The following is a 27275-nucleotide window of genomic DNA, read 5'->3' as shown; positions in this document are numbered from 1 at the left end:
TGAGATCCCGGTACTTCCTCCCGTGGCTTATCTTCCTCTCTGAATGCGAAGTTCCATGGAATATGTAGTTCTCTTCCTCTCTTCTGAGAAACAGGTATCCAGAAAGTTTTCAGTCCACAGAACTGGAGTATTAACTCTTTAATTCCCCATGCTTTACATGATGTTTTGACATGGAATACTGATAACAAAATTATAAAACCATGACAAGGCTTTTGTATCGACTTATGAAAAAAGGCCAAAAATGGGACTGGGGGAAAACAGAACAAGAGGCATTCCAGCAAGCAAAACTAGCTGTTAAATAGGCCAAGGCATTGGGTATATTCAATCCCACCCTTCAAACTGAACTAGATGTTCATCTAACTCCGGATGGCTTCAAGTGGGGCCTATGGCAGTACCAGAATTCCATTTGAACCCTGTTGGGTTCTGTCTTAGGTTTGGCATGGAGCAGAAGAAAGTTATAGTATGGCTGAAAAACAGTTATTAGCTGCCTACTCCTCATTACAGGTGGTAGAGTCAATAACTTATGCAGCTGAACTCATAGTGAAGACCACCCTATCGATTCAGGGGTGGGTGAAAGATCTGGCCTATCTTCCTAAGATGGGGGTGGCCCAAGCACAGACAGTGACACGATGGGTCGTCTATCTCAGCCAGAGGAGTAGTCTGCCTTCATCACCATTGAAAGAACTCCAGAAGATCCTAGGCCCAATGACATATCACAGTGATGCGCCAGAAGAGACAATGGTTGCTTCACTGGATAAGAGTCCTATTCAAGGAGAGAAATATCCCATTCTTGAAGATGCCTGGTATGTAGATGGGTTCAGCAAGGGCAACCTCAGCAAGAGGAGAGCTGTAGCATGCCATCCCTCCACTGAAACTGGCTGGTTTGAAGAGGGGGATTGTCATAGCCAGTGGGCCAAACTGCAAGCCGTGTGGATGGTTATAACTAAGGAACCCAGTGACGGTATATCGAATATCTGCACAGAAGGCTAGGCTGCATACTGGGGTCTCACTCCTTGGATTGCATAACGGGCCACACAGGAATGAACTATCCATGTCCAACCAATCTGGGGTAGCGATATGTGGTTAGACATATGGAATACGGTTAGACATGGGACTGGACATGTCTATCATGTTTCTGGGCACCAACCTCTACATTTACCGTGAAACGATGAAGCCAACACACTGGCCTGAGTCTGATGGACTGAATATTCACCATCCAGTAACATCACCCGCTGGTTACATCAGTGGCATGCGGGACTAAAGACAATCCGGGCAACTGCTAAAGGATGGGGGTTGCCCATACAACTATCTGATATTGTCCAGGCATGTTGAGACTGCGATGTTTGCTCCAAGACCGAGACCATTGCCCAGAACAACAGTCCATCTTGCTAGAGGACACAGTCCTCTGCAGTAATGGCAGGTTGATTACACTGGCCCTTTCACTTGTCTGAGGGGTCAAGATATGCCCTGACCTGCACCTCAAGTGGGTTAATGTATGCCTATCCAGTGGTGAGAGCAAACCAGGCATATACTATCAAGGGACTTACCAAATCGATGGCTGCCTGCGGGACACCTCAAGTCATCGAGAGCAACCAAAGGACTCATTTTACTGGTACTGGTACGAGGATACAATGCTGAATAGAAGAAAGCAACATTGAATGGCGATTCCACCTGCCATATAATCCAATGGGGGTAGGCGTTATTGAACGCTATAATGGTATTGTTAAGGCTGCCCTGAAGACAGACTCTCAGTCTCTGCAGGGATGGATGATCCCCTGTGGGATCTGAATGCAAGGCCTAGAGATGGCAGACCCAGTGCCCTGAAAATGCTGCAGACAAAATGAGCCTCTCTGCTTAGGATCCAAATTACGGACACTGATAATCAGGTAAGACCCAAACTGGCAATGAAAACAATCTTCTGCTCCCTGCTCCTGAAAACCTAGAACCTGGTACCCATAAAATAGAATGGCCTTAGAAGGTGCTAGTAGGACGGAAACTGTGCGGCCTACTTGCATCTTGGTGGAAATTATTCAAGGTTGGGGGATCTGTAGTCTCCCCAATAATAGGTACATGGCCTGCAGGCACTGTAGTCAACACTCTGGTTTTCATTGTGAAGGGGACCTTAATCACGTCCCTATGGCAGATCATGACCCCACCTTTCTTACTCGATATACTTATGCAGCCTCATATATTGAGCCAAAGGGTATGGTATAAATGCATGGGACATGACCCCAGTACAAGCTGAAGTGTTGACCCAGGATAGGCGCATCACTGTGATATGTCATTGGGCCTAGGATCTTCTGGAGTTCTTTCAATGGTGATGAAGGCAGACTACTCCTCTGGCTGAGATAGGCGACTCATCGTGTCACTGTCTGTCCCGTGTCTTGCTGTGGAGGGCAGACCTACCCCTTCTTGTATCTTCAAAACATCTATGCTACTCCCTCTGAGTCTCTCTGGGAGAGATTCTTGCCCTGCCTACTTGAGGCCTTCTGAAGGTAAGCAGCTTTTTTTCTTCATTTCTGTGTTGGTGGCTGCTGCATGTGGGCTCATTCTCATTTGCTGTAGCCAAAGACTTTGCCACCCTGCTATTATCATCCCATTATAGCATTATAATCATCATTTAATTCTTATTTTTTTAGAAAGGAGTCTGTATTTTATTATTAAAAGTTTTCTGACATAGGAACATCATTCTTCTCTGTAGGATTTAATCATGCTTATGCACTGCAAAAAAAACTGCTCTGTTAAATGTTTTGTTGATGGTGATGATATTTGTTCTTCCTGGTACTAGAATAAATACTCTGATATTAGAGATCAAACTGAAGACCTTGTATGAAATGCTTCTTTGGATTATTTGTACATTCAGAAATCTTTACATGGTTATATTCAGAGGCCTTTTCATAAAGTCAGTTAAGATAACTCTGTTAACACAAAAATATAAATGCTGAATTAATTGCCGAAATCACAAAGCAGGGTGATTTCCTCAGATCTACTGCAGAATGTGCTTCATGAATCTAGTGCAACTTTAATTGGCATTGGAAGATTGATATATTCTGTGAAGACTACTGCTTAAAAAAAAAGTTTCTGACAATGAAGTTCAGAGACTTTTGATAGAAGAACTGTGGCACATTGAAAACCTGTTTCCAGGATTAATGGCTTCTTACTGGAAACCAAGTCTTTAATCTTTTGTGTCAAGCCTACACTTCTACACTACCCAGTTTGACTTTCGATTGTTCAGAAGCTCTTTCCTCTATACTTATTTTTATCTTGGCATTTAACCTTCTGGCATTTAGCATAGTCCCATTTTCCTTCAGTTTATAATTATGTCAAAACTGAATTAGGGAACAAGGTCTCACAGCAGATACTGGTAGCTCTCCAATGTATTGCACGACATTTGTTGACCATCTGATTATGAAGACTGATTTCATAAATCAGCATGTAAAAATGTTCTAGAGAATTCAAGTCTCTTAAATCTTCTGAGAAGTAGATAAATTAAGTGAAGCATTCTTGTCTGGTGTTGATAAAGACTGAAGATTAAGGGATTTAGTATTCAAAAGAGATAATCCTAAATCTGTGTTTCCAAATTGTATAATATTCAAATGAGATGAACTAGCTTTTCAATTTAAAATTAAAAAAAATAATAAATTAGGGAAATATTGCTGTAATTTTTCCCCAAACATTGTTGTTTCATGCACATTTATATGATGATTCTTCTCTGATTTTTGTAGTTGATATTTCTAGAAAAGAATGCTTAAGTTTCATTTCAGATCAGTTACAAGTATCTGCTTGGTTTATATTTCATTTCTGATATCTTACCCTCAATTAATTATTTTCTAATTGGTTTTTCAATGACATACCATGTACTTCATTGTGTATCATTTCAAAACAATGAGAAAATTTGTGTACCGTAAAGACTGTGCATGTGGAAAATACAGAATCACATAATTGTACCAGTAAAATAATATGGATAGACCAACTATCAGGAAAAATTATTAAAGCAAGGCCAGTCCCATCTTTCAGTAGTATCTCAACTATGCTGTACTCAGAGTGTTTTACAATTTCATTTACTTATGATTATTTCTTTCCCAAGAAAGTTATACTCTATTTCTTCAGCAGAATGTCATCTGCAAAATATGTGCTTAATTTGTGTTGTCAACAAGCCTACTTATGGAATAGGATGCAACTTTTATTCTGAACTATCAGGCCTGAAAGCTCACCTGTCCTAGGTGGCTCAAAGGCACTGCATTTAAGTTATTTGAAATCAGAGTACATGAATGGCAAATATTGTCCTCTTAAACTGGTTCTTTTAAGAAACCAATATACAGGTATTGTAAATGAGGGAATGGAATAGTGAACATCTTAAGTATGTATTTATTATATATAATTATATAATTATATTTACATGTGTGTTTTGTATATAATTTATAATATAAACACAGAGACAACAAGAAACATTTTGACTAAAAACTGCAAAAACTCCAAATGTAAGTATATTTGGAATTTTTAAAAAGGAGAGGAAATTAGGTCAGGCAGGAGACCAGTGCTGTAGTTTTCTCTTTGTTTAAAATCTAGGTTTCATAATGGTAGATCTGAATACCTAACTGGAAATATCTGGCCCTGGGAATTTTTTTCTGAACGTTACTGCTTTCCACTTCTTCAGTGCTGCAAGTGCTTCAACCTTCAGGCTATTACAGATAGGGAAAAAAAATAGAATTTCACATCAACTGCAGGTTGAAAAGCAGGTTTTTATGCCACTAATAAATTTAGTGGAATATTATGTCCACTACACACACATTGGACACTGTCTATAAATATCCTGTAAAAGATGCCACAGAATGCGTGCTTTCATTCTGGAGCTCAATCGGGTATGAGAAATTCATTTTGCTCCTCAGTTTGGAAGACAGAGACAGTTGGAAGCAGGTGGTTGAATTTTACAGATCTGTAATTTTGGATGCAGCACCTAGCTCGTAAGTCTTTGTTAGTTTCTTTCTGATCTCACACCGAATGGCTCAGACTTGCTTAGAAAAGCTATGCCAGCAAAATGTACTCAATAACATGGGTTACCTAGTGCCAAAAGCACTGGGTTATGCTTCCTCTCTTATTACAGATGACTGAAACTTTCAAGGTAACTAATTTACAAAAGCTTGGAAATCAGATTTTTAACTGATATCCCAGGTGGGTTAGAAATTTTTAATTAGTTTACCAAAAATTTATCAAGTATTTAATATCTATAATTAATAATTATTTAAATAACACTTGTGGCTGCAGAAATATAATCACAGACAGCTGTTCTAAAGATGCTATTCTGGATTGTAAGATTATGGTTTTTTGTAACTGTTTTCAATGGCTCAGTTTTCATGTATAATAAAAGTTCTAATGATAGCTGTCTGATTTAGATAGGAACACTGAAAGAACAGTTTCATATAAAAGAGAGACTGTTTCCCATTGTTTTTGTCCTAAATAAATTGAAATTCTAACATTAAAAAAAAAAATATGAGGTGAAAATAGCTACAACCTTGAAGTATCTCACAGTGAAGAATTTTGAAACCAGATCCATGCAAAGGTTCCATTAGTTCTCAAGCAGTTCTTTTCTATGTACACATTGAAATTAAGGAGTAAGCATTATTAAAGTGCAGTTACATTTCAGTGAGAGCTCATTAATTTTTCTCACTATAAAATTCTAGCTAACTATCTCTGTTTCCCATATAGGCTATATAAGAGATAAAAATCTTATTATCTTTATATTTAGAATGTTTCTGATGAAGTTGCATTTTGAAATAGAGCAAAGTCAGTTGAATACTCACTTTCTTTGCTATTACTGAAGTCCAAAAATCAAAAGAAGAGAACAACTATAAAACATACTGTATGTGACATACATGAAGTTAATATGTGAACATGTACAACTTACAAATAAATAAGCAGATCTATCAGTATACAGCACTGGCTATGATTTTACTCTTCCCTGTGTAAACACTGATCTTTTTCAGGATTTTATTACATCTATCTATCTATCTATCTATCTATCTATCTATCTATCTATCTATGTAATCCTTTTTTACTCTATTTATTACAATAGTTAACATTTTTGAAGTCTGCAAAGAGATTACAGAAAGCAGAGAAATTTCCAGGAGAAAAAAATATGCTCCCCATCAGTATAGATGACTTTTACACTGTTGTGTGGGCTTTCAGTACAAAGGCAGGACTGGCAATTAGAGATTGTACAGGCCCTGTTTCAGATTCCTTTAATTTAAGGTAGATACTTTCTGCAGAAGGCAGCAAACAGGTACTCTGGAAATCTCTCTGGGGATCTAAAGGTAGAAGTGACTAAACATTATCCTGTTTTCCAATTCTTATCTCAGAAAACTCTGTCTAATGTCTTCTCCACTGTATGCTTTTGAAATGACAAGATCAAAAGTTTGCCTGTTTTGCTTGATCATAGGATTCCCTCACAATCCTTTCCAGCATCATACAAATGAAGTCTACAGCTGCTTGTCTGTCATTTTTTTACACATCTACAAAACTCCATAAAATCTACATATTTCCTGAACCTGCTTAGTTATTAACTGCACTAGCAGTATTGGTTATGTAAGCAGGGGCACACACACCTTAGTCAAGGCTATATTGCAGACAAACCATTCTCTCATACAAGAAAAGCATCAAGAAAGATCAATATTAAACTTTGATTTGTGGAAATCTCAGAAACAATCTATTATTTCAGGAGGAATAAATGTCAATATGGAAGACCTAAACAATATAACCTCCCCTGTAATTGCATCAGATGTGAGGATCTGAGAGGAGTCTTCATTCTTAATGCAAAGATACAGATGCCTAGCCTCACCAGTACTTCTTTGAGACATCCCTCCCTTGAGCATTCTCGAAGGCATACTGGCTTTTCTACTGTTGTTTTCCTGGTTTCTTACTATTTCTTGCTTTGAAGAATAGAACTGCTTGGAATCAGAAGTTAGTATTCTTCTAAGCAAGCTGAGAGCATGACCAATTATTAATTGTATCAAATCAAGTATTTTCTTGAGAATGAGGGGAAAAAAAAAAAAGTGAATGTGTAGGAGTAAGTACTGAACAGCAGAGAAAACATGACACTGATATGTAATCCTCTGTATTAAACCAACAGGTTTCTACTTTTTTTGTTGCTTTGCTAATCTTATTGAAAAAGTTCTGGTGGCAGTAAAAGAAAAAAAAGTACAATAGCTGGAAAAAAATACCAGGCATCTCTGATTCATTAGTGTCTCATTTGTCACCCCAGGACTTTGGGATGCTGTGTCTCATGAGATTTTCCCAGAGATCAAACATAGATATACATAATTCCCATGAATTTCTCATTTTCTCAGACAAGAATCTATCTGGTTTCTCAATGCAGTACTCTGTAAAAAATACAGTGAGTATTTTTTAAACTAAATATTTTAAACTAAATAAGTGAATTAACTTGTTCAGTCTTGTCTGAAATAAGATAGCACATGTAGAATTTTTTGGTTTTATATGAAAGAGAATCATACAAAACAAATGTTCTTTTTTTGTTCAGAATGAAACAGTCTTTGCCGTGGTTTGACCGTATCCCAAATATGAATGGGGAGAAATACTCATGGGTTTGGTAATCTTGCTGCCATTGCATCCCAAATGTATTCCTCTCAGTGTTTCTATTTCACAGTGTAATAAAGGCAAACTGCCTTCTTTCAAAAGCCTACACTTTGCAAATGATCTCCACAGATTTATGACAAGGGAATACTGGTATTAAAAACAAAAACATCAATGCAATTCTTTCCTTTTTAATGCCTACAAATAACATCTCAAGAAAGGGGGAAAAAAAAAAAAAAATTGACTACCCTTTAGAGAAATGTGTGTGTATCTTAACACGCTGAACAACATCGACAACAGTTAACTTACACTATGTAAACTCTAACCCTGATCTGTAAAAATTATTCCAGATCAATGAGACATTGGTTACTTGCAGCATATTCTACGTGCTGACAATGCAAGTAAGACCTGCCATTCAACTCACATTTTTGAAAAAGCTCAGTCCCATATTTGTGAATCTCGTTCAACTAGCATAAGCCTGTTTACTTTATTTTTTTTTCTTTTTATGTAATATGCATTGCTTCAACAAAACATCAGATTTTTATCCTAATGCACTCACAACTTCTGCTGGGAAAAGAAAAATTTCACTCAAGTTAAGTCAGAGAAACTTTATTATGTAGCTTGTTCTCTTGTAACATTAAGGAAATAGAGCTTTCACAAGTTAAATCTTGTAGTTATAGCAGCAGAACACTTGTCTGTTTTCTACTGTATTGACATAATTTGTACATGAAATTATTACATATAATTAAAGTATATTTTTTCCTTATAACCTAAATAAATATTATATAAAAACAAAACAAAACAAAAACTATATAAGCTTATCTTGCTAAGATTTCTACTTCAAGGCGGATTTTCCTCTGCACAGAGCAACAAAAATTACAGTTATTATGAAATTACAGTTACTTGACTCTTCCTTCTTGACAATGAAATCTAGGTTTGTTTTATAAAGAAAGACAGTATTTATTTTTTTTAAAGTGCAACATCTCTATAAATAAAACAAATCTACATCTCTCATACAGTTAGCACAGACAGAAGAACTTCAGGCAAGATGCTCTGTATTATCAGGATGTAGCATCAGGATGAGCAGGATGAGTGGGCATATTCCCAAGAATATCAAGACAAGACATGATCAAGACAAGCATCTAGCTTTCAGATGCCTGAAATCTATGCATTTCAGCTGGGCAGCTAAGATCCCTGTCTAATGCATAAAGAAAGATAGTTTTGAATAATAAGTACACCAATGAGAACACTGAGTGGGCAATGGCCTAGGTTAGGCTGTGTGGAGAACTAAAACCAGAAAATAATCTCAATATGCTGCTCCTAATAAAGTCTTCGTAGATTAATTCCATGGTCTAGGTGGTCATATCTACACACAAAAAGGGAGCCTAAATTCAGAGTCTTCTACGGGATTTAATTATGTTTATTGGAACAACAAACAGGAGTTACTCAGTTATTGGATTTTTCTATCCCCACTCCTAAGTTTCTAATATTTGGGAGCCACAATTCAGGACTGCTTACCTTAAGATTTTCAAATCCATATTTTCAAACTCCGACACAGCTGACAGTACAAAAACAGGGAGAAGGATTCTTGAATTTCTTTGCTCTTGTCAGGCTCTTTGATGTCAACTGATTCCAAGCTCCTCAGAAGCCCTGCTTCCAACTATAATAATCACGCTATATTTGTACTACATATTGATTTCTGGTGCATCTCATGACTGGTGGGTTTTTTGTTTTGTTTTGTTTTTGTTTTGTTTTCTTTGTTTGTAGCTAAGTCACACTAGAAACTTATATTTAGCACACAGTTGAACAGTTGAGACTGGACACCTCCATTCTCACACACTTTCAAATTAAGAACTCTTCTAATCTAGAGCTGTTGTTGCTGTCATCACCTGTCTTAGATGATACATATATTTTACTGTTTAGCCACCACAGTGGTTTAGTATCAAGGCTTGTTCAAGACTGTTGTCTTGATATTTTTATTAACTACTTCTCCCCATTTATTTTATGAGTACAAATTACTTTTTACATTCTTTTTTACATACATATATGTGAGACTTATTATCATAGTAACCCCATAGATTTTAAATTCTTAGTCAAGTGTCATAATTGGTAAAAATTTATTCACAAGCAGATTTTTTTTTTTCCTTTTAACAAATACAGGAACTTGCAGATTTGCAACCAGCAGACAAACTGCACTGTTCTGCTCCCTTCTGGAGAAAAACAAAAAAAAAAAAGTCTATCAATTATGCTGTCCTCATTTTTTTCTTTTGATGACATCCCTATTATAGAAATCTATCATTAAAAAAATACTAATACAGTAGTGAAAGGTGAATAAAAATTCTTTTTTTTTTTTCCTTAAAAATGGCTAAAATATGGCCTCATTATCAATGTACTTTACGTAATGTGACTGCTCATTTGGTTTTATGTTTGGCTTTGTGTATTTCTGTTGAATGCAGTGTCTGCAGACAATTAAACAGTGCTTTTCTGCAGGGTTGCTAGCAATGCTGAGAAGCAGATTTTAAATGATATTGAACCACTGCAATTTGCATTAAAAAGGCACATTTACAACACGACTTGGTGCTGTAAAGAAAAAAATCTGTAATGCCTTCAAAGCTGCAGCAGGTGGCACTAGAGGTAGGGTTTACTGTGGCCATCCAGCAGAGGGACTCAAGAACAGAAATAGGACAAGAATGAAAATTCTAAAACTATACCAACTATACCCTTTCTTTCTATTAGGTGGGCTAAGTAGAATGGTTGGATGTAGAAACTTTTGCCTTGATGGAGCCTGTTAAGGGTGAGATGCAGAAGTTAATGAGTGAATAACAATATTTCTAGTCAATCATCTTGGATTCTGATTACTCTGCTTGCTTCAATTCTTGCATTTCATAAGTAAACATTAATTTACTGTGCATTTTTTTTTTGTCATTAAATTGTGATTAATTGAAAATGAAAATACATTTTTTTTCTTGTAAAGCTGAAATTCTTAGAGAGAAACTAAAAAAATGCTGTCCCCAGGATGAAGCTTACAACTGTTTCATGTCTTTATCATCATTTCATATTGGCTTACAATTAATAAGCAGATTATAGAAACACAAGGAATATAGATAACACAAATGTAGAAGTGTTTTCTCATTACAGACAAAAAGTCACTGTTAGAATAATTTTAAGGGGAAATTATTTTCCTGTTATTTTGGATATATTAAAAAATTAGACTTACATTGCAATCTTACATTTGAAAATAAAGGTATACATGAAAATTTATTCAAGTTTTGCTACAAACAAATTTTGTAGATGTTTCAAATGTGAGAATGAAGCTATAAGAAAACATATCTTAGTCACTGATGTGTAGAACTTGCAAGATACATTCAAGCAGACCACACAGGGAGAGACCTTGCAGTAAATAAATGGGAGGAATCCTACTTTTCAAAGAAAAATAGAATAGGAAAGAAATTAAACATGCAGGAAAATTTTCAAGAAAAGATGGCTAACAGCATTGAAAAATGAAAGGAAAATAAAAAAGTGTAATAGGAAGAAAAGCTTTCAAATAAAGGTATATAGACAAGTAGGAATCTGAAACATATTCAAAATCAACAAAGAAGAAATCAGAAGTTAAAGACAAACCTCCCATTGGGAGACATGGAAAATGACATGCTGAAATAGAGCAGTAAGATTATTTTAGCAGAAACATATAAGGGATGTAGGAGGAAGATATGTTATGCTGAAAGGCAAGGAGGAGGTTGCAATGTTCTGGGTGAGTCAAACTACGCTATTTTATACACATTCTAGGCACCATGGCTTAATCCCTATGTAAAAAATATGTTCTTTGTATATATATATATATATATATATATAAATATTATATAATAATAATATATTACTTATATATAACAATATATTATATAATAATATATAAAGAATATATGTATGTGTGTGTGTGTGTATTTCTATCTATTTATCTATCTATCTATCTATCTATCTATCTATCTATCTATCTATTCATTCTTGACATTCTAAGTGTATTGGGATATTGGATAGACTTCCATAATTCTGTCCATCCATGCACCAATATATGTACATACTTCAGCATTTCTGTTACAAGGCTGTCTTTTCAATAAATGTAAAATTACATTATATCCATCTGTGTATTTATTTATAATTCAGCAAAAACAAACAAAAATATCCATGACCTTTCTCTGTCATATATTCTTTTTTGTGAACATAAGCTATTTTCTAACACGAATATACAATACAGGATTCTTAGAGCTAATTCTGAAGAAAATAATCTCAAAAAATACATTGCCAAGACTTTATGTGATATTTGTCCTATTTTTAAACATTAAATTGGTCCAGCTGTAGAGCCCAGGACCATCCCATAGGATATATTTTAGAACCAAGGTGCAGTGGAAGGAATATTTAATGCTTGTATTAATAGTCAGGTCAATATTAGTGGAAGAAACTATAATAGAAAGAAAACCAATTTGTAGACAAGTTACTGCAGAGTTGTACAAGACTATGGAAATAAAATCTAGAATTTAAGGGAAGACTTAGATGAGTGACAAGGAAGATGATGATACCAGTCATTTTTAATATAGATTCTGCATGACTATTTCACACAAGAAAAGAATGAATGATACAGTAGAGAGGAAAATAAGATGCACAGTAGATTAACTTATCCCCAAATCTTGCTTGTTCTAATTTAAATTCTAATTCTAATAATTCAAATTCTAACCTCAACAATGCTGGCTTGCTGTTTTAATCAAAAGCTTCATTAAGCACCTTCCAAAGTTTCTTTTTTCTTTTCTTTCTTTACTCCACCCCTCCTTCCTCTCCACTCCCACCCCCCACCAGTGTTTTGCTTGAGCCTTGAATATAGTTTTGCAAACCACAAGTTATTTTTGCAGAGGTAGTATGAAATCAATACATGCCTTGGTGTTTCTTTTCTGGTTGGAACAGCCATCATTCAAGGGCTTCTAAAGTTGATTTAAAGAAGTAACTAAAGTTCAGAAGCTTCTGTGGCTTCATTAAATTTTCATCTTTGTTTCACAGTTCTTAACACCAAACAGTTTTTAAATGGTAATTGGTATTATATTTTGTAGTCTCTGCTACATGCAAGAAGGAAACTCATCACTACCTTAAATAAAAAAAAGTATGTCAGAGCTCATAAATAGTCCACTTGAAGAAGTTTGGTCAAGTTTCATCAATGGGTTGAAACTGTAATTCCTAAGTCTTCCCTAAATGCACTTCAGAGCTACTGGGAATGCCCCTTCAAAGTGTATTGTTTCATTAGTTTTGGATAACAACTAAAGACACTGCAGAGTGGAAGCCATCAAGGAGCAGCAGTGATGGAACCACTGATGAGACATTTTGTGCAGAGTTTTTCCTCAGATAATATCAGAAGTAATAAGCAGTTGAGGACTGTATCTTTTACTATTGTTAACATGTGCATTTAACCTTTGTTACAAAAAGTACTTTAGGGATTTACTGCAAGTGTAATGACCTAAGATTCTGCTGAAGCTTTTTCTTAAATTCGATGTTTGTACTTATGTTAAAAACATTAGGATAGTTCCACTTCTTAAAATACAGAAAAAATGGTATGTGTTTTATATGTATGTTTGGAAACTAAACATCTTCAGTAAACCTTGTCACAATCTTTTGCTTAGGAGTATTGTCTCTTAGCATTTCAAATGTAATTCTTCTATGTCAGTACTAATAGCAGTAGACCCAAAGAAGATAAATCTTGATGATTTTTTTCTGAGGGGCAGCTTATGAGCCTGTCTCAGTCTGTCTACACTCACTAAAAGCAGATTTTTCTTCTTACATATAATCCTAGAATCTCTATAACACACACAATGTTTTCATTCAAAAATGGATAGCTTGCAGTATTTTGTATATTTTATAATATTTTATATATTTACAATATATTTTATACTTTATATTTTATAATATACAGTTAAAAGAGTTAAGAAAAAATAGAAAGAAAATAAAACTACAAAAAAAGAGAACTGCCGAGGGTGAGTACCCAGCAAATGGCTGTGTCCTGGTGTTCAAGCGCTGGCTGCTCAGTCTTACTGTCTGGCTTTTCTGGCTTTCATCAGAGTCTCACATTTCCTGCCTGTCACCACAAGGGGAATCCAGAAAGCATTGTTAGTGTGCAGATTCTGTAAGAGAGCTGCGCAGTGTAGCCTGGCAGTTTAGTCCTGAGTGGCGCTGTGAAATTGGAGGAGATATTCTTGCTGCTGCTCTTCAGGGATTGCTGCTGTGGTTATGGCGGAGGGTGGAGCACATTTGGAGGTGCGTGTGTGTTTTTGATTTGGAGGAGGTATGAGGAGACATGGAGAGCATTTGACTGAGGTATCTGGCCGCTGAGAAACACCGCAAGAAGAGAGAGAGAGAGGGAGGCAGTGAGAAGAAGCAGGAATAGGACAGAATTACGAAGCAGCTTTTTCCTAATATACTGGGTGCCTCAGTGAATGGGAACATGGATTCTGCCACTGAAATCTTCTTGAAGCTGCTGTTTTTCATGTCTGTTCATAACAGGAGCATGCTAGTGACAGGGAATACATGTAAGTATTGTATATGATTTATAACTCATTTATAAGTGTTTTGAAGACCTTCAGATCTTTTTATTTGCATTTAGATTAAATACTATTCTGTGGTTTAATGTTTACTGCTTTGAAATCATGACTGCAAGTTGCTAGACTGGAAATGTTGTAAAATATCTCTACATATTTTTATTATGAGCCTTCATACAGGGTATTGTTTATAAAGCTTACATCTGAAAGCATTTTTCTGAGGGATTTGTGTGCAGAATCATTTGCTCTTCTGTTTTCTATTTATAATTGCAACGTTTTCCAAGGAATTATGTCTTACATGGAAATCATTGGCAGATCTCTATTGTATACTGCATCAGCTCAATTTTTAGCAGTTTATAATTTTGAAAGCTGGTATTTGTTTCTCCTGAATTCAGCTGGCATTCAAATAACAATGATTGACATTATTGTATAGTTCAACAGCAGTACAAATATAAGGAAAACTGTGGATTACAAGACTTTATGGACTTTGCATTGATTGCTTAGGGAGTATTAACAATGCATGACTAAAGAAAAGAATGCTATCTGTTCATACCAAAAGTTTTTTAAAAAAGGGTAAATCATAGCCAGTTGAGTGGTATTACAGAATAAAAGAGTGATTACAGTTTTTAGAAGAATCTGCCCTCAAGGATGTAATTCTGATATATATCCTAAAAATCTCTGATTGTAGTCTTGAAGTAGGTTAAATATCCTTAAATTAAAAAGAAAAAGAATTTATGGATGAACTAATTTTGAGGGGTTTTCTCATTCAGTAATTATTCTGAGCTAGTCTTGTTCCATCTGATTAAGCTTCAGCAAGCTGAAAGATTTCATTCTGTATACATTCCGCATACAGTTGCCTAAATATCAATGCTTATAGCCTGAACTGAGCATATTTTTTCCCCTTTCTGTTAAGGCACTGACCATGCATCACAGGGATGGAGTGGGCTGAAGTAATGCTTGTATGGGAAGAAAGTGAATGCCAAAGAAAGGAGGAATATTCAGGAATATTAAAACCCAGTGGCTGGAAGGGTACAGATCCTTGGAAACATCTGAGCAATAGCAGGGAAGTTTGAAGTTCTATGGGGGTCTGTAGCTCAGGGTTTTGGATGGTTTGTAAACTAAACATGCTCCCGTAAGCCAGGCATTCACACTGCAGCACAAAAATGATCTTGTGCTGTCACTCAGTAATGATATCTCATTTGCTATTCAAGTGTGTAGAGTAGCCCTAAACACGAATGCTAAGTTCCTGTTGTTAAACACCCTGCTGCAGACCAGCCACAGCTTTAATTCTCTTCATCATTGTGCATTGTACGCTTTATGAATAAATTCATTTTCACAAGACAATGATAATTGATTTGTATATTAATAGCATTTAGCACTATACACAAAACTAAGTAAGTTGCTTACAAGCAGGCACACTAAAACAGTTACAAAAAAGACTTGCAGCACTGAGGAAAGCAATAATGCACTAGAGGTCACTCTTACAATTTAGGAAACAAGGTTTGAGGAATGGATTTAAGCTTTTATAATACAGAATTATGAAACATAAATCAAGTGTGAGATACATTTACTACAAAAATAGTTCCCAAAACCAAACCAAATTCAAATATGGTATCAAATGAATGATTTCAATGATCAGACTTTTCACATGCTAGTATTTATGTACATATGGTATTTTTATTTATCTTAACTGTTGTGTAAAAGCACTTATCTGAACAAGGAAGGTGAGAACTCTATATTACAGGTAAGGAAATCAAATTAAGATGGAGTGAATATTCACATGTGAACAAAAGATAGCTTGGCCAATCTAGTGTATATTTCTCATTTTCAATATCTAATAAAAAAACCAACCAACAAACAAACAAACCAAAAAAAAAAAAAAAAAACACCCAACCTTTTACATACGTATATACAAATATATGTATGTTTTATTTTGGAAGCAGAAATTTCATTGTGAGAGTGAGAGTTTTATAAGTGGTAGTTTTCATACCAGATGTCAAGCTATGAATTTAGTGCATCAGGTTCCATAGAATGACCTCAAGAGAAGTAATTACAGCAGATGTGTACAGTAGTCATTATATACCTCCACGAACATTATTTACTCAAATTGAAATTCTTAATAAGTTGATCAGAAGTTGAAATCCTTTCCAGCGGGTCATTCTACTATATAAACATAGTATTATAATATATTAATATTACTATATTCAAGTATGTTTACAAAAACATCTACAGTTCAGATTCTGTTTATTAATTTTTATTGACAGCAGGCTATCAGTAACCAAAACTAATGACATGATAATTTAATTTTTCCTCTAAACTATACTTTCCTTCTTCCTTTAATTGTGTGGCTCCTTTTTGATAATAAATCCTGAATACTTCAGCTTGCTATGCCCTTCTTCAGAACCAGCTGCCATTGGGAAAAGGTGGAAGTAAAGACCTTTGCACTTAACTGTGAAACGTAAATACTAATGCTATTAAAATCAAATAAATTTCTTTGATATTAAATAATCAAATGATGATGTATTTAGAATTATTTTTGTTTTATGGAATCCAAGGACTCCTTTCAGTAAAAGAATTTTTAAGTATTCTGAAGATGACAGACCATATAATTTAGAACATGAAAGTTTATTTGCATGCTTTTTTTTTTTTTCTTTGAGAAGTAATTCTGACTTTCCCTACCAAGAGAAGTAATAATTGCTGCTGCAAACTCTAACCTTTGTAAAGTTTTGTGGTAATGCTTCTTTTTTAGTTGTTTCCAGTGCTTTCTTACTTCCAGTACTTTCTTACAAAAGAATTACAGTTCGAAAGCACTGGAAAGAAGTTTGAATTAGACAATAATGAGGAAGAAACTATATGAGGTCAACTGTGAACTCTAAATAAAGAATTAAAGCAACAAACTTCTTTTTTTTTTTTTTTTTTTTTTCTGTGAGGAAACAATTTTATTTTACTGGGAGATGTCTGACCTGCTGTAAATCAGAAAGTTACTAAATCAGTCCTTGAGAACTTGCCAGAAATTGATACTCTATAAATGGAGTCATTTTGTTTTTAAATTCTCTAAAACTGAAGTGTTGCACAAAACATATTTAAACGCTCTACACACAGTAACTCAACTGTGTCTAAAACTACTAATATGTGATTTAACATTGAATGGAAATAAAGACAAGAAACTGGCTACTTTCCATGTAAATTCACACTTCTTTATATATCTGTTTGTAAAGCTATTCTGTTTACGTAGCCTTTTATATTGTCTGTTCAGATTTTCAATCATACACTGCAAAGACTGTTATTTCTATAAACAATAAATTGTTTATTACTGTCTATAATAATAATAATAATATCAGTTTAAGTATATATATTAATGATATAGTATTATATGTCATTATCGTATTACAATACTATTATCATTGCTACTATTGTTATTGCATCAGACTCCTTGCTAATATTACAGTTGAAGACCTCCTCTAAAACTGGTAGAAAATGACTTAATCATACTGCGATTTTCACATAGAAGATTCCATAATTAAATACTTTGATTACATTATTCATATAGGTCACTGTACAAGAAATATCAGTAGGGAAGATGTTACTTGCAGGAAGAAAAATATAACAATTTAATTCAGAAGGTGCTAAGAATTTCCTTCGGATGCAGGTCATCTGTATTAAATAGTTGCGTATGCTCTGACAACTTAATGAAACAGGATTTAAAATATATTAAAATTTTGTTTTTCAAAAACAATTTAAATTAATATGTAATTCTTTTACCACTAGTTTGTGGCTGATATGAATTCTAAGATGAGGAGAAAATAGAAATATCCTTAATTTTTCTTTAGCCTCTTTAATATTTATCTTCTGTTTATTATTCTCTCTCTCTTCTCTGAGATAGCAGTGGAGATCTCATCACAGATCATGTCATTTCTGGGCAATTATTTATACGAATAAAACATTATAAAACATCAAAAACATTAACTTTATATCTAAACTTGTGCCAGTGGAAACCTCTATCAAAATTTATTTCAGACTTTCAATGTTGAGAGTTCACAGGAAGGCCTTCAATCTATAACACTGTGTATAATTAACAGTATACATCCCATTGCCTGGGCTCAATCAGAATAATGAATGCAGTAAATTTGATCACAATTAATGGATAGCGGCAGACAAGTAATGACATCCTCAAAGTAAGATAAATTCACCTACCCCCCAAAAATGCAGATGGTTACATGTAAAACATGTTATCAGGTCTATTATTAACTTTTGCATTGGGTGTTAGCATCTACTGTGTTTTAGTTCAAGTACTATTTGCAATGCAGGGTTTCCACAGTAATCACTGTCCTCTTCGGAACTTGATAACAAAGTATTAATGACAGTTCTGCTTTCCTTTTTACACAATTATCATGTGTAAGCATACATTCATAATGACCAGGAACAAAAACAACATTTAACTAAGGTGTTTTCCCGGTTTTCTGTATTTCACAAAATAATGGATATCTTTATAATTTTATATGGATTGAAACATTCAAATTAATACTTTTTTTTTCTGAATGCTTCTGTGTAGCAGTAGAAAATGACATTTTGTATGTTTGTGTGTCTCATCTGATGTATTTGCCAGTTCATTAATTCATTTTCTGTAAGAACTTCAGCAATCAAAATTCAGTAGCTTCTACCAAATTCGACTGGGAAAAAAATAGATCAAATCTCTCCCTCAACTCTTTCTAATCCAATTAAGCAAATCAAATATCATTTGAATACTTGAGAAACCTTATATGTTTTAAATAATTGCTATCTTTTCCTTCAAGATGACCCTTCACTTCGGTGCTATTCAAAAACATGTAGGATTAATATTGAATACTTTGGATTAGAGTTTGGTTTTGGTACAGGTAGAAGAGTTTCTCAGTGCATTTGTGTATTTGTATCTTTTTAGTTGTTCTCAACAGTGTTGGTTATAGCAGAGTTTTGAGCACTGAGACCGATCAGTCATTCAAAAGTCTCTATGTCCTGAAATGCATGAGACAATTTACTGTCTTATGTGATAAAGAAAAATCAAATACTAACATTAGTCATGTCTGCAGGTGACTCTAGAAATATACTTTAATTTCATTTAAGAGGCTTGAAGTGTAAAGCTACTTTTTTCTCTTCCTTCTCATTTTTTAGTCAATAGGGAAGGAAAAATAGAACAGTGAGAATTTTATGCTTTAAATTTTCTCTGTGATTCCTTGTGTTTTGTTTGTTTGTTTTGTTTGTTTTATTTGTTTGTTTTCCCCAGTGTTAGATACAAAGTTAAGTGTTATGGTGGATTGGTTTACAAGTCTTTTAATGTAAAACACTTTTACAATGTGCATAATTTATAACTAGAAATTTTGACAGTGAAGGCCTCTGCAAGATTTTTAGGTTACATAGATGAAGTAAAGAGGTCTTTCATTGTACTACCATTTATTATATATTTCTCATTATAATAAAAGTTGCCTCATAAACTTGAAAATAAATATGCTAGAAGATACACAATGTTGTCACCATGAAAATAGTTTTATTTTCTTTTGTATTTGTAAAAAAAGTACAGTGTTAACACTAGGATATAAGCAATACTAGTTATTAGCGATATTTATTCTAATTTGATCAATACTTATAGACTTCCTCATAACTAGCACTATGTTATGTGTCTGGTGCATGTATGTACAAGTAAAGCATCAAAGAGTAATATTTGTCAAAGGAATACTCTGTATGTCTCCTCTATCAGTTAAAATCTGCACCACTAACCTTGAATTAAATCTGTGAAATGAAAAAAAAAAAAGCTTGATGTCAAATTATTTTTGTTTTCAGAAGACAATTATCAGTTTTTATTACAAATTACTATGGCTTTTTTTTTTTCAGTCAGGAAAATGTGATGTGGACTAGGATGTAAAATGATACAGTTTATATTCTACTTCAAGTATATTTTCTGTGCAATAGTTTGAAAGTGATCGAAATCCTAAAAACATTTAAAATAGATTAAAAATAGTGACTGCAGAATTACCATTTAAAAACAAAATAAAACCTCTCTCTGGGGTTTTAAATTACAAATGACAAAGAAAAAAAATTCTATACAGCTGGGTCTAATTACTTTTTTTTAAGTATATCTCATTTCTAGTAGTCAAGAAAAAGCTACTGCTAATTCCTTGCTGATAGAGTGCCTGTTTGTTTTTATAATAATCTTTTAGCAATTAGCATATTTACGTATGTGACCTTGAGGAAAATTAGATTACAATCAGCATGTTGGGATATCTGAATTTACTTTCATAATTTAGTGTCATTTTTTATTCAGTTGCAACTGACGTAGGTCGTTTTCAGGCTTCTATTTGTTCACTCTTATATCTAAATAAAAAGAATTCTCCAAAAGCTAAGTCCTTCCTAAATATATGATGTTATAAAGATTTTTTTTTTCATTTAATATTTGGACACCACGAAATTCCTATCTGAGTCCTTTTGACTTACTTTAAACAAATAATTGGAGTGTTATGAAAGATGAGGTTAAACAAGATATATAAATGTCATTATTCATACCTTGTTAAGTAACAACTTCACTAGGAGAGTGAATGAAAGATATTGTTGTTGGAAAAAGTTTAAGGAAGAGGTCTTGAATATGACAGCAAGAGTAAGATCTTTAAGGGGGTAATGTGCAATATAAATATGGTTCTGTAAGCCAAACCATGTTCCATATGGGAAGCCTTTGGTTAATTTACCTGTATCTTCTGCTGTGTTAGATTGCATATGCTCAACATGCTTATTTTATAATTATCTAAAAGTTTTGAGTAGAGGTCAGGGGAAATTATTTACCTCAATATTACAAATTATGGTGAGGGCATATGATGCCTGCTGTTATGCAGCAATAATAAGAACATCCTAATAAGCAATAACTAGCAGGAGTTACAGAAAGGAGATTTTTTTCCTCAAATTTTGCTGCTTCACTAATTAGCAAATATGCCTTTTGAGATATATGTTTGTTTCTACAGGAACAGAAAAGCTGGATTTTTTTCAGTCTAAAATTAAAAATCTGGAATCTGGATGCCTGCCTCCAAGGTATTGACAGTGGAGAGAAAAAAAGAAGTTCCAGCATCTAGTAATTGTTATAGGCTTATTAGAGAAGATACTGTTATAGGCTTATTAGAGAAGGTAGGAAGACCCTTTATGCTCTGGAACAGCAAACTGTGCCTCTCGGTGTTATTTCTCCCAACCATGCTAATTTACTATGCAGATGAAAATAGTTTTGTCATCATAGTGAAACTTAAATTCTTTTTCCAAATAATATTAAAAAAATAATAAAAAAATCAATAAAAACCAATATTCCAACTCAAATTCAACAAAAGCTTCTAGGGAATCAATGGGAGTTGTGCCTAAATAAATATTGAATAAAATCTGTAGAGAGAATGAGCTGAATATTCATTTTGCACTGATGTGTTGTGTAGTTTTAATATAACTGGTCTCTATTTATTTTCAGTGCATCAGTCTTTTCATTTGCCTTCTTTCAAGGACTCTCATGCAGCATTGTGTAACAAACAAGAATTATTCATTTTTCCCAGTTGACAAAAAATAAATATGAGCAGAAAAAGACATTCAGAATTTTAGCTAGCCCCAGTGGTTAGGGAATTCATATGCCTGCATTAAAAAGCTACTGTTCTCTTTTTCTGATCCATTGGTAACATTAAAAAAAATATTAATAACAATTAAAAAATTATGATGATTGATTTTAATTTTCAAAAATGAAATAGACTGCTCAACAGTTGCTATTTCCAAGAATATCTGAATGCAGTGGAATACACGTAAGGCTGTGAAGCTCTGCCCTCCACATTGCAAGGCACACTGCAGTACCTCTTAGTATTACTAGCCTGAATCTGAAATTCTTGTTTACAGTCATTTAAAACATACATTTAAATATAAATGTGTGAGGATGATAAAGTTTATTTTCCTGTAGAATAAGAGCAACCAAGTCATGTTAGTTGTTTTTTTCATTTCCTAATGTACTTGTGAATGCTTTCTATGACAGTTGTGAACATAGAAACATAGAATCATAGAATCCTTGAGTTGGAAGGGAAATCTGAAGGCCATTGAGTTTAACTCTCCTGCAATGAACAGGGACACCACAGGTAGATCAAGTTGTCCAGGGCCTTGTCCAGACTTGAAAGTCTCCAAGGATGGGGAATCAACCACAAAACTAGGTAACCTGTTCCAATACTCCTACACCCTCACTGTAAAAGATTTTTTTCTTACATCTAACCAAAATCTACCTTCTCTGAGCTTGAAGCCATTTCTCCTTGTTCTATCACCACAGCTAAAGAGACCACCTGCTAAAGAGACTGTCCACTTCTTTCTTGTAGTTCCCCTTTTGATACTGAAAGTCAGGTCATCTTGAAGCCTTCTCTAATCCAGGCTGAATAGCCTCAGCTTTCTCAGCCTGTCCTCATAGGAGAGGTGTTCCATTCCATGGATCATTTTTGTCACCCTCCTCTGAACATGTTCCAATAGGTCTGTATCTGTCCTGTACAGAGGACTCCACATCTGGACGCAGTACTCCAGTTGAGGCCTCACCAGTGCAGAGTAGAGTGGCTGGGCTGCTCTCAATCCTTTTATCTTCCAGTTTGTATTAGCAGTAGATGTTGCCTAGACCAGGTGCAGTACTTTGCGCTTGGATTTGTTGAACTTCATGAGGTTCTTCTGGGCCCACTGCTCAAGACTGTCTAGGTCCCTCTGAATGGCATTCTGTCCCTCTGATGTATCAAATATACCCCACAGCTTGGTGCCTTAAGCAAACTTGCTGAGGGTGCACAACCCCACTTTTGATGTCACCAATGAAGACATTAAAGAGTATTGGCCCCAGCACTGACCCCTGGGGGACACCACTCATTACCAGTCTCCATCCACACGTTGAGACATTGATCACCACTCTCTAGACCTAATCCTGCATCCAGTTCATCATCTGCTGAACAGTCCAGCCATTGTATCTATATCTTTCCAGTCTGGAGAGAAAGATTGTGTGGGGTACTGTGCCCAAGGCCTTACTGAAGTCCAGATAGATGACATCACTGTCTCCTCACTTGTTCATTGGTGTGGTGACATCATCATAAAAGGCCACTCGGTTGATAAAACAGGATTTGCCCTTGGTGAAGCCATGCTGATTATCACCTATCACCTCCCTGCCTTCAGTGTGCACTAGCATAGCTTTTAGAAGGATCTCTTCCGTGATCTTCCCTGGCACAGGGGTGAGACTGATAGACTAGTAGTTCCCATGGTCATCTTTATTATTCTTAAAAATGGACATGGTGTTTCCTTTTTTTCCAGTCACCACGGACTTAATCTGATTTCCATGACTTTTCAGATATCACAGAGAGTGTCTTGGCACCCACATCAGCCAATTCCATTAGGACACTGGGATGCATCTCATCGGGACCCATAGACTTATGGATATTCAGGTTCCTCAGGTGGTCACAAACCTGATCTTCAGTTACAGAGGGAGGGATGTTGCTTCCCCAGTTCCCTCCTACCAAACCAAATGTCTGAGTGCTGTGTGGCAAAAAGTTATCAGGGAAAATGAAGGCAAAATTTATTAAGTACTTCAGCCTTCTCCTTGTCATGATATAGGAAGAAAAACTATATCTGGATTTTGCTCACAATACACTCCTATGGAAAAGAAAAATGTTACTCTGACTCCACTGCAATATACCATTGTAGCAAAAATAAGTAATTAAGTAAAATGAAGCATAGAAAAAGATTAAGTGATAGGTAAGTCAATAATCAAATCTATATTTGGATTTGATAGCTTCCCTTCTACTGTAAAAGGAAAAAAAATACACATACAAAAACAAATTTATTTGAAACAGTCAAATTTTCTTTGCCTAGGTGCCAAATTAAAGGTAGTTGCAGCACTCTTTTGAAGAAGCTTTTACGGTATGTTAGGAATTGTGCAATTTCTTTTTTCAGATGATAACTTTTTCCTTCTACTCATTTTATATTGTTTATATGCTTTTAGAGCATTAAGAATCACAGAATCATAGAATTGCTCAGCTTGGAAAAGACCTTAAAGGTCATCAAGTCCAACTGCAACCTAACCATACTACACTAACTCTTACATCCCACTGCTAAATTATGTCACTGAGAACCACGCCCAAACGGTTTTTAAACACATTCAGAGATGGTGACTTAACGCTTCCTTGGGGAGCTTACTCCAGTGCCTAACAATCCTTTCTGTAAATAAGTTTTTCCTGTTATCCAATCTAAACCTCCCCTGGTGCAACTTGCGGCCATTTCCCCTCGTCATGTCACCTGTCACCAGTGAGAAGAGACCAACACTGCTCTCACTGCAATCACCTTTCAGGTATTTGAAGAGAGCAATAAGGTCTCTCCTCAGCCTTCTCTTCCCCAGAATAAACAGCCCCAGGTCCTTCAGTTGCTCCTCATATAGGGCATATTCAAAGCCCTTCACAAGCCTTGTCCTTCTTTGGACCTGCTCCAGCACCTCAAAACTGAACAGAGACTGGAGGTGGGTGCTTATCACTGCCAATAGTGGGGCAGGACTAGTTCCCTAGTCCTGCTCAACAGACCATTCCTGATACAAGCCAGGATGCTATTGGCCTTCTTGGCTACCTGGGCACACTGTTGGTATTCGTCCAACTGTCCATCAGTACACCAACGTCCTTTTCCATCAGGCAGCTTTCCAGCCACTCCTCTGCAAGAAGATTTCCTTCTTTTTTCTTTATTTTTCTTCTTTTCTCCATGAAGTCTCAAAACTCTCATCTGTTCTCATTGCAAATTAGTTTTGATTTTTGTGAGCTGTGATTATATCATGAAACATTCTTATGTTGTATAGATGTGGTTTACTGTGTCCTTATTGATTCTTCTTGGACAGGAAAAACAAGAATTTAAGAGGTGAAGACAGGAGAAGAAGTAATTGATGCCCAAGTATCAACATGCATGTTTTTGTTCTGTCTGCAAAAAGTTGTGTTTTCAATCCTTTGGAAATGTCAGCATCTATTTGTTAGCTTTCTATAGTCCAGAATTATATGTCCAGCTAGACTGCCCCAAATTTTGAGCTATGGATAATGGAAGAATTCATATTTATGCTGAAATTGAGTTCTTCTATACTTACAATACTACTGGAGAATATGAGGTTTTTTTTCAACATCCTGTGTCATATTTGTTTAAAATAAATAATCCCATGGTGGTAGAGACAGTGCTTTCCCCTTCTCTTGTCTGCGTAGCTTACAGATTTTACATTAGTTTGTTTCATGGAAAAGGCAATAATGTTTTGAATTCTCTGTAGATATCCTAGGTAGGGATAGGTTGAAAAACTCTAACACAGAATTCCCTAATCTAACTTTCATCTGAAGTGAAGTGAGTTTGTGAGATGAAGGTACTGAATAGAAAAGTCTCTGTTTTGATATTTCTAATTATGTATTCATAATATTTCAGTGAACATATTTCTAAGATAGTGCCACAGCTGCAGAAGATGTCTGATGAGTGGAATCAGGCCATGTCAAGTTTCAGTGTGTGGTGGTGTGCACTAGAACTCTAGGGAATAAATTACATGATTAAAAAATCTGCTGATGTCAGTAAATTGATCTCATGCCAGATCACAACAGCTTTCTTAGGAAATACCAAGTATGATTTTCATATTTACATGTTTGATTTTATAGTTCTTAGTATCCATGTTTTTGAATGTTTTAACACCTTACAAGCAGGGATATATAAATATAAACACAGAAGTAGAAACAATAGAAATCATTAAAAATAGATGAAAATATAGATATTAAAAATATGAATGCATTTTGGGTGGGAGATGCATCTTCCACTGTTATACTGCTTCTTCACAGTAGCAAATGTGCTATTTTTTACTGATTATATATGTTACAGCACGTGATCTAGCTAATATAGAAGTACACTAAACATCCAAAGTTGGCTATATCTCTTTTTCTCAGTTATTCATGTTGGATGTGTTTAACGCAAAATAATCTTAAATTTGGAAGACTCATCTCCAGGAGAACAATGTAATATTTTTATGACCCTTGTATTCTCACCTTGCCACTTGCTGATAGAGTTATGTGTAGGAATAAAGGGTGTGATGACAGTTTTCTACAGACTTCAGGAAAACTCTTCTGAAACTCTGTGAAAACCAGCACTGTAACTGTGCTTTCAGTCAGATAATCAGATTCACATTCCACATATTGTTGATAGGGTTTAAGCCAGTGATTCTGGTTAATCCATTTTCTGAATAATTGCCTCCGCATCCATTCATTATTACTCATTAGATAAGATTAAACCCTGTGGTTTCGTTGAATTTGATATATAATCACTTGCTCCTATAAGTACCCTTAGGTGGGTTTCCTCTGTATCAAGTACAGTTTATGGTATTTAAGGTGGCTCTCTGAAAATCCATGCAATTTTGGCCTTGGGTAATGCGTATGATTGGCCACCCCAGAGCAAAGGCAGAAACACAAGTCATTATACTCATCACCAGTACAGCCACCAATATCGAGGAAACTTCAGAATCGTTGGTCCCATGGTTTCTTTATGTTAAAATTATGAGTGTTCTGAGATCTCTACTCTTAATTAAGAAATATAAAATTATTGAGGTTATTTGACAAGGCATATTAGTGAGATATTACATCAGAAAAACTGGATAGGTCAATTAATTAATTAATTAATTAGACAAGTAAAGTGTTGACCCTATAATTTGAATGTAACTGAATGTAAAAGGAAAAGGGAGAATGGCACTGCATTGAGCCTCTCTCAACTTCAACTTTTAAGGTTAGAGAAATTGGCATTTTCTCCAAGTCTTTCATTACCTTTTATCTGTATCTCATTATCCGTTCTAGAGCAAATGTATCAGGATTTTTGAAATTAACATATGTCCTCTATGTTGCAGCAGTTGTGATTTTATTTTTTTAAAGGGGTGGTCTTTCTTTTTTTAAAAAAAATCCCTGAACATACAGGAATGGAAATTTGCTTTTGTAGTTTATGATAGGTTGCGATGAAAAAAAAAAAAAAACTGGAAGGGAAGTATAGAAAGATGTCCATCACTCTCCTGGAGACTTCTTCACTCTGAATAGTGAATCCAGTTGGATCATTCCCTGATCTTGACTGCAGTAAAAGTTG

The 27275-nt window shown here is 35.0% G+C and overlaps 1 protein-coding gene and 1 pseudogene across 2 annotated transcripts in view; one reads left to right on the top strand and one right to left on the bottom strand.

Annotated features, from left to right (window-relative positions):
- LOC146542229 (uncharacterized) overlaps positions 1-27275 on the bottom strand; it is a 417733-nt pseudogene that overhangs the window by 78041 nt on the left and 312417 nt on the right.
- Positions 13703-27275, top strand: part of LOC104915132 (contactin-associated protein-like 4) — a 212022-nt gene continuing 198449 nt past the window's right edge. For both annotated transcript variants that reach the window (XR_014880595.1, XM_085213872.1), the window contains exon 1: positions 13703-14150. Coding sequence is in view for 1 of the 2 variants with exons in the window: in XM_085213872.1 (XP_085069998.1) it covers positions 14066-14150 (85 nt within the window). In the remaining variant the exon portion in view is untranslated. The remainder of the gene's footprint in view (positions 14151-27275) is intronic.

This window comes from Meleagris gallopavo, chromosome Z (genome assembly GCF_905368555.1).
Source record: "Meleagris gallopavo chromosome Z, MGAL_WU_HG_1.1, whole genome shotgun sequence".
Taxonomy (NCBI): domain Eukaryota; kingdom Metazoa; phylum Chordata; class Aves; order Galliformes; family Phasianidae; genus Meleagris; species Meleagris gallopavo.
Note: the sequence above shows the minus strand (reverse complement) of the source record. Positions and strands in the feature narration are given on the sequence as shown.